At 42.5% G+C, this 15,230-nt stretch overlaps 1 protein-coding gene across 8 annotated transcripts in view; it reads right to left on the bottom strand.

Annotated features, from left to right (window-relative positions):
* Positions 1–4,701: 4,701 nt before the first annotated feature.
* The window catches only part of TBL1X (transducin beta like 1 X-linked), a 205,561-nt gene continuing 195,032 nt past the window's right edge, over positions 4,702–15,230 (bottom strand). For all 8 annotated transcript variants that reach the window (XM_082337750.1, XM_082337748.1, XM_082337752.1 and 5 more), the window contains 5 exons: positions 15,015–15,089; positions 12,449–12,576; positions 11,134–11,299; positions 10,258–10,359; positions 4,702–9,100 (listed from right to left, as the gene is read on the bottom strand). In XM_082337750.1, coding sequence (XP_082193876.1) covers positions 9,074–9,100; positions 10,258–10,359; positions 11,134–11,299; positions 12,449–12,576; positions 15,015–15,089 — 498 coding nt within the window. In that variant the 3' untranslated portion in view covers positions 4,702–9,073. The remainder of the gene's footprint in view (positions 9,101–10,257; positions 10,360–11,133; positions 11,300–12,448; positions 12,577–15,014; positions 15,090–15,230) is intronic.

The raw sequence follows: 15,230 nt of genomic DNA, 5'->3' as shown, positions 1-15,230 counted from the left end.
ATCCAGAGAAACAGCTCTTTCTGGGCAATAATATCTCCCCAGCCCAAGACATACAGGGCATAGCAAGGAGAAAGACAGTATTAATGAAGTAGGTCAAAATAGTAGAGCAGAAAGCAAGATGTTCCTCATTCTCTTAAATTAATTTCATTTTGGAATCGATCAGCTCATCCTTCCACCGAAGGAGGAATGAGCACCAAACCTTTTGTGGTTCAGAACATGGAAAGGAGTGACCAAGTGACAATATGTAATAAGATATTATTTCTTTTCTGCTAAAGGTGCTGCTGTGAGTTCAGTTCCTACTGGAACAGATTGGGCTCAAGAAATGGATCAGGATGGATTTTGTTTGTTTTTTTTTTAAAGTAAGTAAGTTTTATGTAAGGTTTGGCAGGGAAAGCTGTGGGACACGTTCTCGCCTTGCGCATAGACTGGTTCCTCTCTCCCCACCTGAGCGCTGGTAATTTCTGCTCGCTTCCTTGACGCTGCAGAATGAAAAAAAACAGGCAGAAATTCGCTGGTTCGTATTGATAGAAATGTTTTTTTTGTCGTAAGGGGTCTGCAGTGATGTGCGCAGTTCATCTGTTAGCTTCCCCAGTCTCAGGAGGGCTGGTGGAACTTCTGCAGTGGTGAGAAATGGTGGTTGTTCCCATACCAAATTTCAGTTTCCAGATTTGCACCTGGAGAAATACACCTGAATCTATGGATCTTTTGCAGACTCTGGCACAGAGTCCAGAGCGTTTTTTGTACCGAGACACATTTTTTTTTTAACTGCTCTGTCTAGGAGATCTAGGATTTTCTGTTAAAAGCTGATATTTCTTGTCCGTGAAAAGATGTTTATAGCTCTTACTCCAGTCCTCAGCAATGTCTCTGTACTGAGGCAGGCCCAAGTAGGAATGCCATTCTAAAAGCTGGTAGATTAGAAAGGTTTGATTTTTTTTTTTTTTATTCCTTTGATCTGTGTTCCTTGATCGAGTCACGAGACCTGGACTTTAATGTGGATATGAAAAAATTGGGTGTCTGTGTGGGCTGACCGACCCACAGGCTCTCTGCCTGCCTCATCTTCAGTGGAGGAAGGCGAGTGGGTGGGATGATTAGACATGGTCGTCTCATTGCGCAGAAATTTCTCATGATTCTCCCCAAACTAGCCTCTGGGAAAGAAGCCGACAAGCAGCCATTGTCCAGGACTTAAAAGATGGCAACACCACGTTGCGGACTTTTCCCATCAGGTTTCTGTTATTCTCAGGAGTCTCTGATCCTCTCCACCCTCGGTGTCCTCACTGATGGTAGCCTCTGCGGGGACTCGACATCTCTTTCAGTCCGCCTGGTGGCAGGACGCCGTGGCTGTAAGGATTGCAGAAAGTCTCAAAAACCCTTCTAAGGCTTTGACCTTTCTCTTTTGCCCTCAAACAAAACATTGAGAGTTTTTCAGGAACTGCAACACAGCGTGTAAGGACGCGACGCTTTCTTGATGCCGCTGATTTCCAGAAGCCTAGCAAGGTAATTCTGAGTGTTGGAACTGCAGAATGGCAGGGCTCTGCAACTAACTCCTGTCTCCTTTGGTGTGCATTTCTTACTGTGATGAATTACTGTAGCGAAGGACAGGGATGCCAGCTTTGTCCTGGTTTGTAATGGGAAGGACTTGGAAAGAGATGAGCAGAATCTTTTCTTGAGCTTTTGTATTAAGATAGATACTAATGATTTACACGGTGAAGTCAAGGCTGCTTCTGCGAAGGTAGAAGATGTTAGACCTTGCAGCAGGAAAAGAGGCTAGAGCTGCTTTCCTGTGGTTATTAGGTTTGGCATTCTTTTGGTTTTCTGAATATATTCAAAAGGAAGCAGAAAGAACCCTATCTCTAAGGAAGCAAAGATCTTCCTTCCTGTTGGGAAAGGAGTCAGCAAGGATGATAAAGTCCTTGCCAAGTGAGTCATTTCTTCACTTAAGAGACTTCAAAGCTTTAAAAATTGCTTTTCGGAGCATGGAGCTTAGATATGAAATTGTATGCACTCTTAATGGACGCAGCTGATCTTTCCCTTGACGGGAAATGATACATAGAAAGATGGCAGGGAAATACGTGGTTTTGAGTGAGATGCTGCAATGTTACATCTTCCCAGAATAGCTCTAACAAATATCCTTATATTGTGGTACGTGCTGACAAAAGTGAGAAGCATGTGTTTAGGACTGCTCAGTGCTTCCAGTGTTACTTGTCAAATAGTTTACAGGCTAAGTAAATATTTATAGGATAAATAAAGGAAAACTAAACTACAATTTTAGTTTGACAGTCGTACATTTTCTTGAAACATGCCTGGAAATGACGTGACTGAAAATAGCACCATCGCATCGCGCTTGTTTAAGAAGCAGGTAACGTGAGAGCTTTTATACAGCGCTGCCTCTGAAAGCTCTGGCCCCGCCGTGGCTGCCGCCTTAGCTCTCACCGTTATGAAGACTCCGGGTGGTTCCTGGTCTTGTGAGAGCTGAACAAACTTATTTGTCCTATGGCTTTCAGCTCGTACAGTTACAGGGAATTAATTGTACATTACTGCTGTGCAAATTTCAGAGCATGAACTGAGACAAGTGGCACGGAAGGGCATAGTTGCTCTTTTTTGAGTATTTGATGGTGTGGTGAGGTGCTCATCATCAGCATACCAGTTATTCTAGCACTTGAGTTTTCCCAGTTGTTGTATATCAACCCTAACCGAATGCTCAAGGGCCCTCAATACCTAAAAGCTAGATGAAGTGACACGTAAGACTGTGTCTCTTCTGAGCGCTGATTCCTTTTGAAGGCTTTTGACAATCTTTCAGCCCTGGCTTAGGGGAATGGTCAGCGTGTTACACGGTCACAAAGCAAAAATCCCACGTTTCATGTTGAATCCCCCCATTAAGTACCGCGGATACCATTTTGTGGAATAAAACCCAGCTAAAACCCACTCAACATTCAGCCTGTTAAAACTAAAAAACCCCCACCGTACCCTTTGAGGTGTCAGTGCCGTGAGCCCCGGGCAGAGCGAGGAGCGACGGGACGGTGCCCGCGGGCGCTCCTGCCAGCGGGGACGCCTGCGTCCCCATCGCGCCAGCTGGAGTATTCTGGAGTTCTTCAAAAACCTCCAACTGCTCAAGCAAGGTTGAATTTAAAACTTGCTAGCTTCAAGACAAATTATTAATTACTTTGATTGGAACTACAGTCCAATTTATTTTATCTGGAGAAACTTCCTTTTGAGGAAACTTTTTTGAGGAAACTTTTTTAAGGAAACTTTTTAAAAAGTACTTCAACCCAATCTTACTCAAATTGGTTCCTGACCAGCTGTATAGATTTCCCATAAATGCATCGCAGGAGGAAAATAAAACTGAACAACACACATGTGATGTGAACAGCCTTTATAGATGACCTGGTTAGAAGGGAAAAAGTACTGAACAGAAGCTGTCGCTGAAATACTGCACGAGACATTGCCTGCCAGCCTGGGAGCTGCGAGCCTGGGAACCAGAAGCATCCTTGAGAAGCGCAGCCAGCATCTTTGAGGTGCAGCTGGGTACCTAGAAACTGGAGACATCCTGAGATACCCTCAATAAGCACGAAACCAAGGAGCTGTAATGGCAACTTATTGTCTGAAAAGGTGAAAAATAAACTGGAAAAAGGGGGAAACATCCTGAGAAAGCAAGAATGAGTAACTGCCATGGGCTAGTCTATCTGCAAGAACAGGAAAAATCCCCCCAAATAAAAATTGGTCCGAGAGAACAGACATCATCATCATCATCATCTATTGGCTGTCCCAGGTGAAAACCAGGTATTAACAGTGTCTATTGGCTGCTCGAAGTGCTGGTGTCCTACAGCCTCTTAGATCTCTATGATACAAACCCGACTTTCTATCCAAAACGGGGCTTCTCTTCCCGTGCTGCCCATACTTGTCCCTTTCCCAAACAGGTCTGCGGGAACTTTCTGCGAGAGCCTGGACCCTCGCTGGGGCGCCTGGCTGACGCCAGACTCCGCGAGATGGACCATCTTTGAAGTGAGACTCTGCCTGTTGCTTTAGTGTTGCCCCCCGAGCCCAGGGCTGGGGCCGGTCTGGTTTGTCCTCCCACCTCTGCCATGGCTGGGGCCCTTCCCAGATCTGTCTCATGCGCTTGGTGCCACATACATACATGTAAGTAACCTACCCTAAGTATACCTGCTGGTACATTATTGATGCGTTTGCTTCACTGGTATTAACTTTCTGGTAACCTGTAGTATTTTATATATATATATATATATATATATATATACACTTCATTGCTGCTATTATTGGATACTGCTAGAATTGATTGTTGCTAGAATTGATCGCTGCTATAGCACTCATTGTTGCTATACTATTGCTTCCTGATATTAATTGTAATAGCTTTATATATATATATATATATTCGCTTTCTTAATCATAGGTACTCTCGCTTGAGGTGATTGGTGTGGTATTTGTGGCAGTCTGTAATAAAGCCGAGAAATCCAGAGGAAAAAGCCTGCGTGCCCTCGTGTCCTACAAAACCCTGCGACCCCAGGGTCTCGATCGTTACGCACCCGGAGGCCGGGTAACCCTTTAGGTCGTGACACCACGTTACAGCTTAAGTCACCCAACCCCAGCTCTTAAGCGCAGGATGCAAAACAGCCAGGAAAGAATAAGGAACAACACGCACAGAATTCTCTAATATCAAAATATAGCAATTTATTCAAGACACTGAATATGATCTGTTGATTCTCTCCTTAAAACAAATGAGCTACAATACACAAGGTGAATTTGAAGAAAGTGTGGGTGGGGGAGAAACAAAATAAGGGGTGATGTTGTCTCAACAGAACCTAGGAAATGCTGAAATGAGAACCAAGTCTGGCTGCAAGTCTGACACAGACAATAAAAACTGCAGAAGCCAGAATTCAGAATTTCAGTGAGTGGCTGAAAGAACATTTCTGCAATTGACAAAGAACCACATCTTTTAAAAAGGCAAAAGGAGGAAAAAAAGGAGGAAAAATTAAAGAGGGAAAAAGAAAAAAGAAACCCAAAAACAAAGCAGACCCTTACATTTGACAAAGTGCACTTCACTTGGCTCTAAAATTAGCTATTTTTTTCTTTTTTTTTTTTAAACAAATTAAAAGGAAATTTCTAAGATGTAGCATGGGGTTAATGTGTGTATAACCCTGTAAGTCAGGCGCTTTAGTGCCCCGTAAGGGACCCAGTGTTTTCTACATAAAAGATTCAGTATCCTTCTAACCCCCAGAGTCGAGTGGTTTTTCAGAAACTTTTTTTTTTTTCACTTCAAGGCCCGTTCCAGCCAGCCAGCAATGATAAAAATCCAGTAAGTCTCTCGATGCTTTCACAATCCTGTTTGGCCACTTAAGCTTTTCAGTTTCTCTTCTGTTACAAAGAACTATAAACAAAATTATCCAAACATACTGTATGAAAAAAATGAAGTCGACCAGCCTGTTGCTTCATGCTGTTCTGTCGCAGGGGAGCCGCAGGAAGGCACGGCGGGCCGGGGGATGCCGCGCAGCAGCCGAGGAAAGCGAGAGCTCCCACGAGGGCGGTTCTGCAGGTCTAGGCTTAGACGCCCGCGTTGAACTCCAGCCTGGAAAAGCCTCTCTCTCCCCGTTGCCCACCTCCTAACGAAACCAGCCCGCTCGGCTAGGATTAGCCTTTGCAACTACATCTTCTGCCTTCCTTAATAGCTGCCCTCATTTTAGCCGAAAACTATCTACTACAATATCTTTGAGGATTTCCCAGTCTTTAGGGTCTTGGGGAGGGGAAGAAAGGTGAATTTTCTCAGCTTTTCGCATACGCTGCTTTCAAATCTGATGGTTTGTATGGAAAAGTCTCTGGACCAGCAGCCTCTTTCATGCGTAGGCTTTGCAAACCAACTATTTTTCAAATTTTGTTTCTCTTGGCTTCTTACCTCCGTGTAGGCGGGCAGAGGAAAGGTGGTGTTCTGACAATTTAAGAAAAGGCGAAAGGAAAAAGAAACGGGCATCATGGACGCCGCCGAGTTATCTACAGTAGCTGTCCCAGGAACAACCACGAAACACGGGCTATGCAGCCAGCCAGCCATGGGGCGTCGCTGAGCTCGGACTGAGCATCCTCACCTCTTTCAGTCCGGAGGCCTGGCCTATTCAAGCGTCGCTCCAGGGCCAGAGGCAAGGCCAGCGCCCCATCCACGCTGCCCTCCACTGCCTGCGACCGGGAGCTTCTGCGTGCTGTTCTCAGGAACACCACCCAAAGCAGCTTAGGAAGTTAATCATGTCCGTGCAATGACTATAATCAAATCATCGACCCAACCGTGCTTTATAAAACCACGTTAAACCTTTGTATTCAAATTCAAGTCTCTCTTCGAACAAAGACTCTGTTTTTTTTTTTTTTAAGTAGTGACTTTAAATTAGTAGGTACACGTGGTTATTATAAAACAGTGCAAAACTGTCACGTGATCATCTACAGCCCATGCGCTTGGAGCAGAAAACTAAAACCAATATGTGAACGTATTTAACACCAAAAATAATCCTTGATACCTTCCACTGTCCAATTCTTTGATGTAAGTTATAAACAAGCCTAACTGTCATTAATAACCAAAATCCCATGTAACTGTTTTCACCTCAGGACTGAGTAACCCTTTTAGCAGTTATTTCTTTTCATTCTTTTCTCCTTCCCAAATGTGTATCTTTAAGAAATGCAGCTGAAGCCGACAGTGGCTAGTTCAACCAGAAGGACCAAGACACTGTCCAGATGCAAGCGTAAAGAGAGGAAAACACAGGAGAAAAAATGAGGTAGGGATTCCGTGATGATGCCATGATGCTTGGCGGGTCTTGCACCACCAGTTCAGCACTAGGGCTCTGGTTTTGGTTTTGCTCAGATCAAATCACCAGTGCAGCAGCCGTGGTCAAATCAAAGGGAAGACCCTGTGTTACAGAAATAGCGACTTTAGGCAGGAAGGTACTACCTGATGTTAAGGGGCTTCTCTGCTTGTTTGTTTTTCTCTCTCCTACAAATCCTAGCCTAGCCTGTGGGCTAGAGAGGACACCTGTTTGACTCAGCCAGTTCTGAGGATTTGTCTAAATAACGGCTGCCACCACCCCGAAGTTGCCTTGTAGTTTGCAGTACTCTCAGTAAACTCTACCTATGCATCCTTCTTTGCATCCATCACTTGCTCTTAAGAGTAATGTAGTCTTCAGCAGGCATCACTGCAGATGTATAGCTTGCAGAGGAAATCATGTCCGAAGTGAAAAGGTGGTGCTTTGGAAGTCTTTATTGTCATTCTGATCATTTCACCCGCTGTAACTTTTTACTAGTATGTACGTTGAGATAGAATTTATATATCCTTTATCATGTCCTCACCTAATGCAGAGTTCTACGTTGTCTTCTGAGCACCGCACTGAGGACGCCCTGTCTGGGCAGACAGTGAGCCTCCCAGTGCGGAGCCAGAGCTCTCCTTGCAGCACGCAGACCGCACGCGGCTGAGGGTGACAGCAGCACCACATACTGCCAATGCGATGAAGAGCCCTTCTAGGTGTGTGCCGACCACGGACGGACAGCAGCTTGGCAAGAGTCTGTTCTTCAACGATGACAGATGCAGTCAATAGATCTTGGTCCAACCGGTCCCCTTAAGTCAGTGGCAAAATCCCACTGACTTACTGGAAGAGAAACAGCTGAGTGGGATGAATAGCGGAGGACAGCGCTGCTCAGCAAGGCCACGGGCAGCCAAACCCGTGTTCTGTATGACATCTGAACTATTGCTAGAGGAAAGAAGATACACAATTGTTTTCACCTGGTTACCAAGGATAAACCAAAATATGGACTGAAGAAAATGAATGCTCTATCTATAGTCTCAGACTTACGAATCCCTTTTAATACATGTACATCACCAAACAGCCACAACAACGAAATGAGACTATATGAATGGCTGGCTGCTGGAAGAGGACTCTTAGCAAATGACTGGCATTTATTGTATCAAATGGCATTTTTTCTTACAGCACTTTCTGAGAGAGAAGAGAAAAAGGATACTGCACCTTTCATGTTCCTTGGACTCTGTGTCATTCTTTTTGCTTGAATTACACAACTGGTCTACATTTGGTGGCCATTTTAGGCTTTTAAAACTGTTTAACATAAAAAATATTTTTTTTCCAAAAATACACTGGGTTCTTTCTGTTAAAAGTCATCTTTCTCCTGTAAAAATCTTCCCCAGCACTGCATTCTTATATAAAGCACTTATTACACAATTTGCTGAAAGTGCCCTTGAGACGCTAAGATCTGAAGCATGGAGGATTTTTTTTTCTTTTAAACGGAGAGAAAGAAAGGAAAAGGAAGAGAGAGAAGAGAGGAGAAGCAGTCTGTCAAAAATTTTCATTGTCATGTCCACCTGGTTGCATCTACTATGGGCATACAGGGAAAAAAGAAAAAAAAAGGGACAAGAAAGAGGAGAAAAAAAAGGAAGGAGAAGTTGGGAGTGGAAGGGAGAAATAAAAGGAAAACAAAAGTTTCATCCTAAGCCTGGGATCCTCCAGGCTGTAATATTCCAGCTGATAGAAAAACCACTGAACAAAAAAAGTAGTCTAGAAAATAGAAAGTGTTGTGATTACAAAGTTGAGCATTTCATCAGTACAAACTGGTCTTTGAACGTCCTTTGGGAGAGCAACTGTAGTGTCCAAATTGGAAGGAAAAAATACAACACCGCATGGAGGAGGATTTTTTTTCCCTTTTGGTTTATCACAGCATTTTTCTTTTTTTTTTTTTTTATTAATTTTTTTTTGGCACAGCTTTTTTTTCCCAGCCATCAGAGCAAGTTCTCAGACGCAAACCAAACAGTGCAATGCCTAGCTGGTGGCTTCATGCTTCCAAGGCTGAATGTTCCAGGTGGAAACCATTCCCTCCCCCTCTGACGTGACTGTGTTTTTACTCCTTGATGAAGGTTACGGACAAAATACTAGACACCTGTGGCCAGGGAGAGTTGGTTTCACGGTACACTCTAACTTTGTTCAAGTTCGTACAGTTCTGGAGCTGTTAAGAATAGTTTTGAAGAGTGCTTCTCCCCACACATTCACTGCTGGTCCATTTGAAATTTCTTCTAAACATTTCACTTTTACTTCCGCAGATCTAGAACACAAACCTGGAGAGAAAAGACTCAGCATTAAGAACCATTTTGGAAGGTGATGTGGAAGTCCTATTCATAGACGGCTCCGTACGCAGGCTGATCAGCCAGCTCTATGTTACGCTCCCCAGCTTCAAATCAGCCTGTCTCAGGTACCCGTTTCCATGCACGCAAGCAAGGGAACAACCTGACATGGGAGAAAACCCACGTGAAAACCACCTGTTTAACATTTAGCTGGGCTTTTGTTGCATTACAAACAAACATTTTGGTGGCACATCCCGGATAAGACTACGGGCTCTATTTAGTTGCCTGAATACAGCGTCCGTTTCGATTTCTGCAATATATCCAAAATAGATGCACAGGCCTGGCGGGCACGACACAGGACCTAGAGTGGACACGCGCCCCTTGGGAGCAGCTGTTGGAAGCCAGGCATGGCACCATCTCAAACGGCACAACTAAGCTCAAGCAAGTGAATCATGTCGTAGGTGTACCCTTTGTTAAAACCAATTGAAAAATACTGCTCTAAAGTAGTTATGCCAGCCAGCCATGCAGAAAAGTTATTTTGAAAAGCTGTAGAGTGTGTTATAACATGTGTGTCCTTCAGAAGCTGATCATGCTACAATTGAACATTTTTTAAAGTAACATTAACAGCAAAAATAGTAATGAATAATCAGTATCTCTATGGCAATATTTCTCCTTTACCACACAATGAAATCTTTGGGCATCAACCTGAAAAATTCCTCTTTTAGTAACTATTCAAGGGCGATCTTCTTCTCTGGGATACAACTTAGAAAGCTTCAGGACAACTGTTTATTAGAGAGTTGACTGCTGTGACCTGACCTTCATTAAAAATTGACGGATGAGATAAATAATGATAGAAACAGCACTACCATTGTTCTTCTCAAATATGTATTTAAAAGTCATTCCCATCTTCAGTAATATTCACCTATTCCACAAGCATTCTTCATTTCCAACAGGAACACCACCTCCTAGTATTTAAAACTTTCCAAGCAGGAGAGTTTTTACTGTACTTCACAGAATTTCTTATTTCTGTCTTGAGCTGCCTACCCTTCAGCTCTGTCCAGAGAAGGCAGTATGGCATGTACGTTTTTTTGTTGACACTCTCCAGAAGAGTAATCTCCACCCAACACTTACAATGTGTAAGAGCTTCTTACCGATCCGTCTGATGCGCTTGCTCCCACTTTGTCTCCTCTAGCATTCCAGCAGACTTCAAAGATGCCCCCGGTGCCTCGGTAGCTATGTACTAGAGTTCCACTCTACAAAGCAAAACAGCATGCAAACATTTGATACAGAAGCTCCCCTTCTTTTTCTCTGTCGCGTGGCACTACGTTAAAAAGAAGAGTGGTGGCGAGAGGGGGCTATTCACATCTCCCAACTATGGTCATCTCCATAAGGTACTGAAGTTAGGAAACTGGTCTTTGATAATGAAGAAAAACAGGCTCCTCCAGAAAGCAATTTAGTGTAGGGCTCTTAGACAGCTGGTTTTGTCAACTTTCTAACAGTAAAAGCCTGGGGAGTTAGGCTGAGGCAGTCTCTTCTAAAGTTTGTTGTTAATTCAGGCTGTGAGGCATCAGTACCCAGAATTAAATCTGTGGAACTATGATGTCCCACTTTTCTCCAGAATATCTCCTGTCCCCAGCCTGTACACCCTTTGTATCTATCATGTCCTCATCACAAAGTATAAGCCAGGTGCATCGGACTCACAACTGAACTCAGCTTGTTACTAAATAAAAGCATCACTTATTTCTAAGAATCAATCCACACCCTTGCTTCACAAAGCTGACGGCACAATATGATGCACCTATTTTCATGCATGCTAGTGTTTTAGCATACAATGAAGCCTGAGCAGAAATGTTCTGGACAGTCACCTCACTCCACCTGAGTGACTCAACTGTTTTGCTGGGATTTGTATCAGTCGATACAATCAGGTTCACCTTGGCTGCCAGGTCAAACGCTACAAAGGTACATATATTTTCCATTTAGGCTTTTGCTATTAATGTGTCATCTAAACCAGACGTGCTTCACAGTACCTGAGTATTCCATATATGGACACATTTGTCAAAGGACCCACTGGCTAGATATTTTCCATCGGGACTAAAAGCTACACTGTAGACAGGCTCTTGATGTTTTGTTAACGTATGGATGCAGACCCCTCGGTCAACGTCCCACAGCCGAACAGTGGAATCAAACGATGCACTGCAAGAAGCATTCAAACAGAAGCATGTCTTAATTCAGGCGTTAATCAATTTGTAGTTTGATACTGTAAACATTTTAAGAGAATACCACAGGCTTTTTCCCTCAGCTAAGCAAGAAATAATGTTTCAAACAGAAAAGCTAATATTCACTACAGCCTTTATGTTTTTAATGACAAGAACTATATCTACAGAACTGAATTCTTGTATGCGGACCCTTTGAGTTTACCTAGGGTGCTGGGTAGGATCAGATCACTACCCCTAAGAGGGCCAAGCTACCTCCTTTTGAGATTCTACCTGCTCTTATTCAGGAAGGTCAAATATATATTGTCATTAATAGGATAAATGGTTCCAGAGAGATCTTATTCTTAACGGATTTGCATTATTTAATGAATTAGCATTCCATAATTCTCTAGAACTGAGGTTCACTTTGCTTCAGTGCTGTTTTTTGCTACAATCCATCTAAATCCCAAACGGTGGGCTTAGAGAAAGGCAAGGGAAATAATTGGTATTAAAAACAATATTAAAAGAAAGTGAAGTTCTTCTCTGTCCACTCCCAGACTAAGGAGTAAAATAAATAAAACAGCTTTGATACAACTCCTCCCAAAACCGAATACACCATGAACCGATTTGGTAACCCCATGGTACTACCATCAATTGACATTCTACAAGTAAACCTATTTCCTAAACTCAAAGAAGAATTTTGAACAGATTTTCAAGTGGAATTTTAAAGATTATCCAAGCTTTTCTCTGTTAGTTCACAAGGCTATAAAAATTGTCAATATCTGCCCCGGCGAGTTGCACGACCCTGGTTAGAACACATTCCACCTGGCTGAATGGGCTGCCACCTGTCTCACCGGGTGCCTTCATTCATGCCAACCGGATGCCCGATGTGAAGGTGCAATGCCAGATTTACAATCCTTTTATCAAGACAGCTGAAAAGTTAAATATCATATGACTCAATTTTCCTTCTCTTTCTTTTTCCTTTTTCAAACATGATTCCTTTCCCTTTGTATCCATCCACCTGATTTACAAATGCAGGTAATTTTTACTGGAATTGTCTGCAGGAAGACTGACGACAAGGTGACAGTAGAGTTACAGAAAGATGATCCTTCTTCTTCTTCGTAGGGAACAGAAAGAGGTGTATTTTTACCTTGCTAACATGATGTTGGAGTTTGGGTTGCTGGTGCCTGGTCCTGTAGGACTCCATTTGATAGTATAAATCTCTTTGCTGTGAGCCTGAAGATCATGTACACAGGTGTCTTGCTTCATACTCCAAATCTAAGTCAGAGCAATTATGAAGGGGAAAAACGGCAACGTTACTAATCTCAGCTGAATTATTTCAGTTCTACGTTATTCTTACCATTTGTTTACTTAAGATCTTGACACACATGCATACACATAAATATAATTTAAGTTTATTAACGCAGTAGTTTGGCACCTACGATGCACACATGTTAGAATAGCCCCGTTAGGGGAAGGAGCTACACATTTAATGGTATTTATTCAATAGATCAGAAGAACTACATAGTTGCTGTACTTGTTCCATAGCCTGTAACTGTATTTTCATGCAGAAGCTTAAGTTGCTCTGTTTAGAGAAGTTTAACTTGAAGTTTAAGTCACACATTGCAACAGCAGTCATTTTAAAGAATGAAAATAAAGTTTCAATGACTGCTTAGAACCTAATAATTTTGTCTTATGCCAGTCAAGAGCCACATCAAATTTTCCTTTTCCTCCTGAACTCCATTTGTTTTCCTGATGTTTTTAACAGCACAGACCATGGAACAAGATCAGCTATTTATGCATGTTACATGGCCAAATACTTCAGTGTGAGATAAAGAATTTGCTCAACAGAGATGACAGGTAATTTAGCACATCTTTTCTTCAGCTAGCTAAGAAAACAAGATAAAGCTGATTCACAGCAGGGAAAATAACTCAAATTTAGTCAGTAAATTTCAGAGAGATACCATAAATGTAGTAATGATTTAACTCACTTGTTTTAAGTCTGCACTATGAGGGAAATGATGTACTCTTGTGCTGAATTTTCATCAGCATACCTGAGTCTGCTGTTGGAAATGTTACACAAAGCTTAGCCCTGTCCTATGGCTAACAGGCAACATATGTTCCAAGAAGTTGTAGGAATATACCAAGAACTCCAAAAAAGGGGAAAAAAAAGAAGCCAGAAAGGACTGATTTCCAAAGGAAAAGGAACAAGAATAATATTTGCCTGAAGAGGATTTGCAGTCTCCATCACCGAAGGTTTTTAAAAACAGGCGAGGCCGGGGATAGCAAACCATTAACTCTTGTGCCAAGTTCAGTGGTCAGAAATTTTAACTATCACCAACAACACTGAGCCACAGTGGTTTTTAAAACATAGCACACAACCGGGCACCAAAAAAATGTACTACCGCTGGGTCAGGATGTTTAAACAGAGCAATACTGGCTACTACCATACTGCTTTGTGCAGCGTAACAGACAAGGTGCTCTCTTTCAGTCTCTCCTAGCCCTGTTTTCTGTAAATTTTCAGTTCTGTGAACACTTCGGAATAATACATCTAGAATCCAGAGGGATGAAAACCCAAGTGGGTATGCGGCAAAGACAGAGTAGAATTCAGCAGAACTCAGGCTGCCTATGAAGAGGAAACATTCGTAATGCTGACGTTCACTTAGGTCTTCAAGTTTTGTTGCTCTTTCCGTTTCAGTTCTTATACACAGGCTGTGTGCATGCTGGAAACATCTCTTTAGCTGTGTCAATCAGCAGTGGAAAGAGGTATGAGCCTTAATTAACACAACTATACTATGAGGAATCTGTGTCACTGGTACAATTCTATCCAGAAAAGCAAATCTTTCCTGGGACGTTTGCTTTGCTCAAGGAACCAGCACAAAGCAACAGCCCAGCAGGAGGGCTTTGCTATTACAACATACAGCTACTCCTACATGGTCACAGCCTTCATTCAGTGTGGCTGGGACACGACAATGAGACTGAGAGCAGTTTGGGCTGGAAAAGCTCTATTGTGAAAAGTATTTCTGCAAGCCCGGACTCTCCCTGTATTAGCAATACTTCGCTGGTACAGTGCAATGGCCCAGGTGTGCTGGTAAAGCAACCTGTGCTGCCTGCGAGCCAGAATCCAGACTCATTCCATCTCACTTCAGGCACCTAACAGAGGCATGCACATCAGCAGCGTAGCTGCCCTAGGCTTCCCATACAGAGAATGGATAAAGATAGGCATTTTCAGAGAGCAATTCAGATTTTTGGTGGGTTCTGAATTTATATGTCCTGTCCCATTGCTTAGTATTAAAAAAAAAAATCAAACTGCTCCAATGAAATTACTTTCAGAAAAAAAACTCCAAAGGGAAAACTCTTTTGTTTTTATATTCTTTTCAAAGTGTAATGAATAGACTGCTTCTTAGCATAGGGATTGTACCTCTATGGACAGACAAGCAGGTGTATATATATGTGTGTGTATTTAAACTATGACTATTATGTGACAGTGACAAATCAGTCACTTAACACTTATTTGGGTCGGATGTCTCAGTTTTCCCAGTGGCTGCTTCTCTGTGTTCAATCTTTCACATTGGCTTTAAGAAATATGGGACAAAATGAAACTATTGTTCATGCAGAGTTTTAAGTGATACAATACCAGCATTCGGGAGAAGATTAAAAAATAGACATTATTTTTGTCTTTACTTTTTGAACAGCAAGAATGGAAATTATATTACCTTTAATGTCATATCATCGGAGCAAGATGCTAGCAGCATGCCAGATGGGTCCCATTTGATTGCATTAACCTCGTTCTGAAATAAAAGAATGATTTTATTAAGTCCATATTCCGGTTACCTGCATTGTACTGGGCACCCAGCAGAGGGCACTCAAGGTTTATGCATGCAACAAGTTCAACCACAAATTACAGCTCTGGTTGCTTTATGGGTGAACAA

This window comes from Platalea leucorodia (assembly GCF_965183815.1).
Source record: "Platalea leucorodia genome assembly, chromosome: 2".
Taxonomy (NCBI): Eukaryota; Metazoa; Chordata; class Aves; order Pelecaniformes; family Threskiornithidae; genus Platalea; species Platalea leucorodia.
This window is presented reverse-complemented; position numbering and strand designations above follow the sequence as displayed.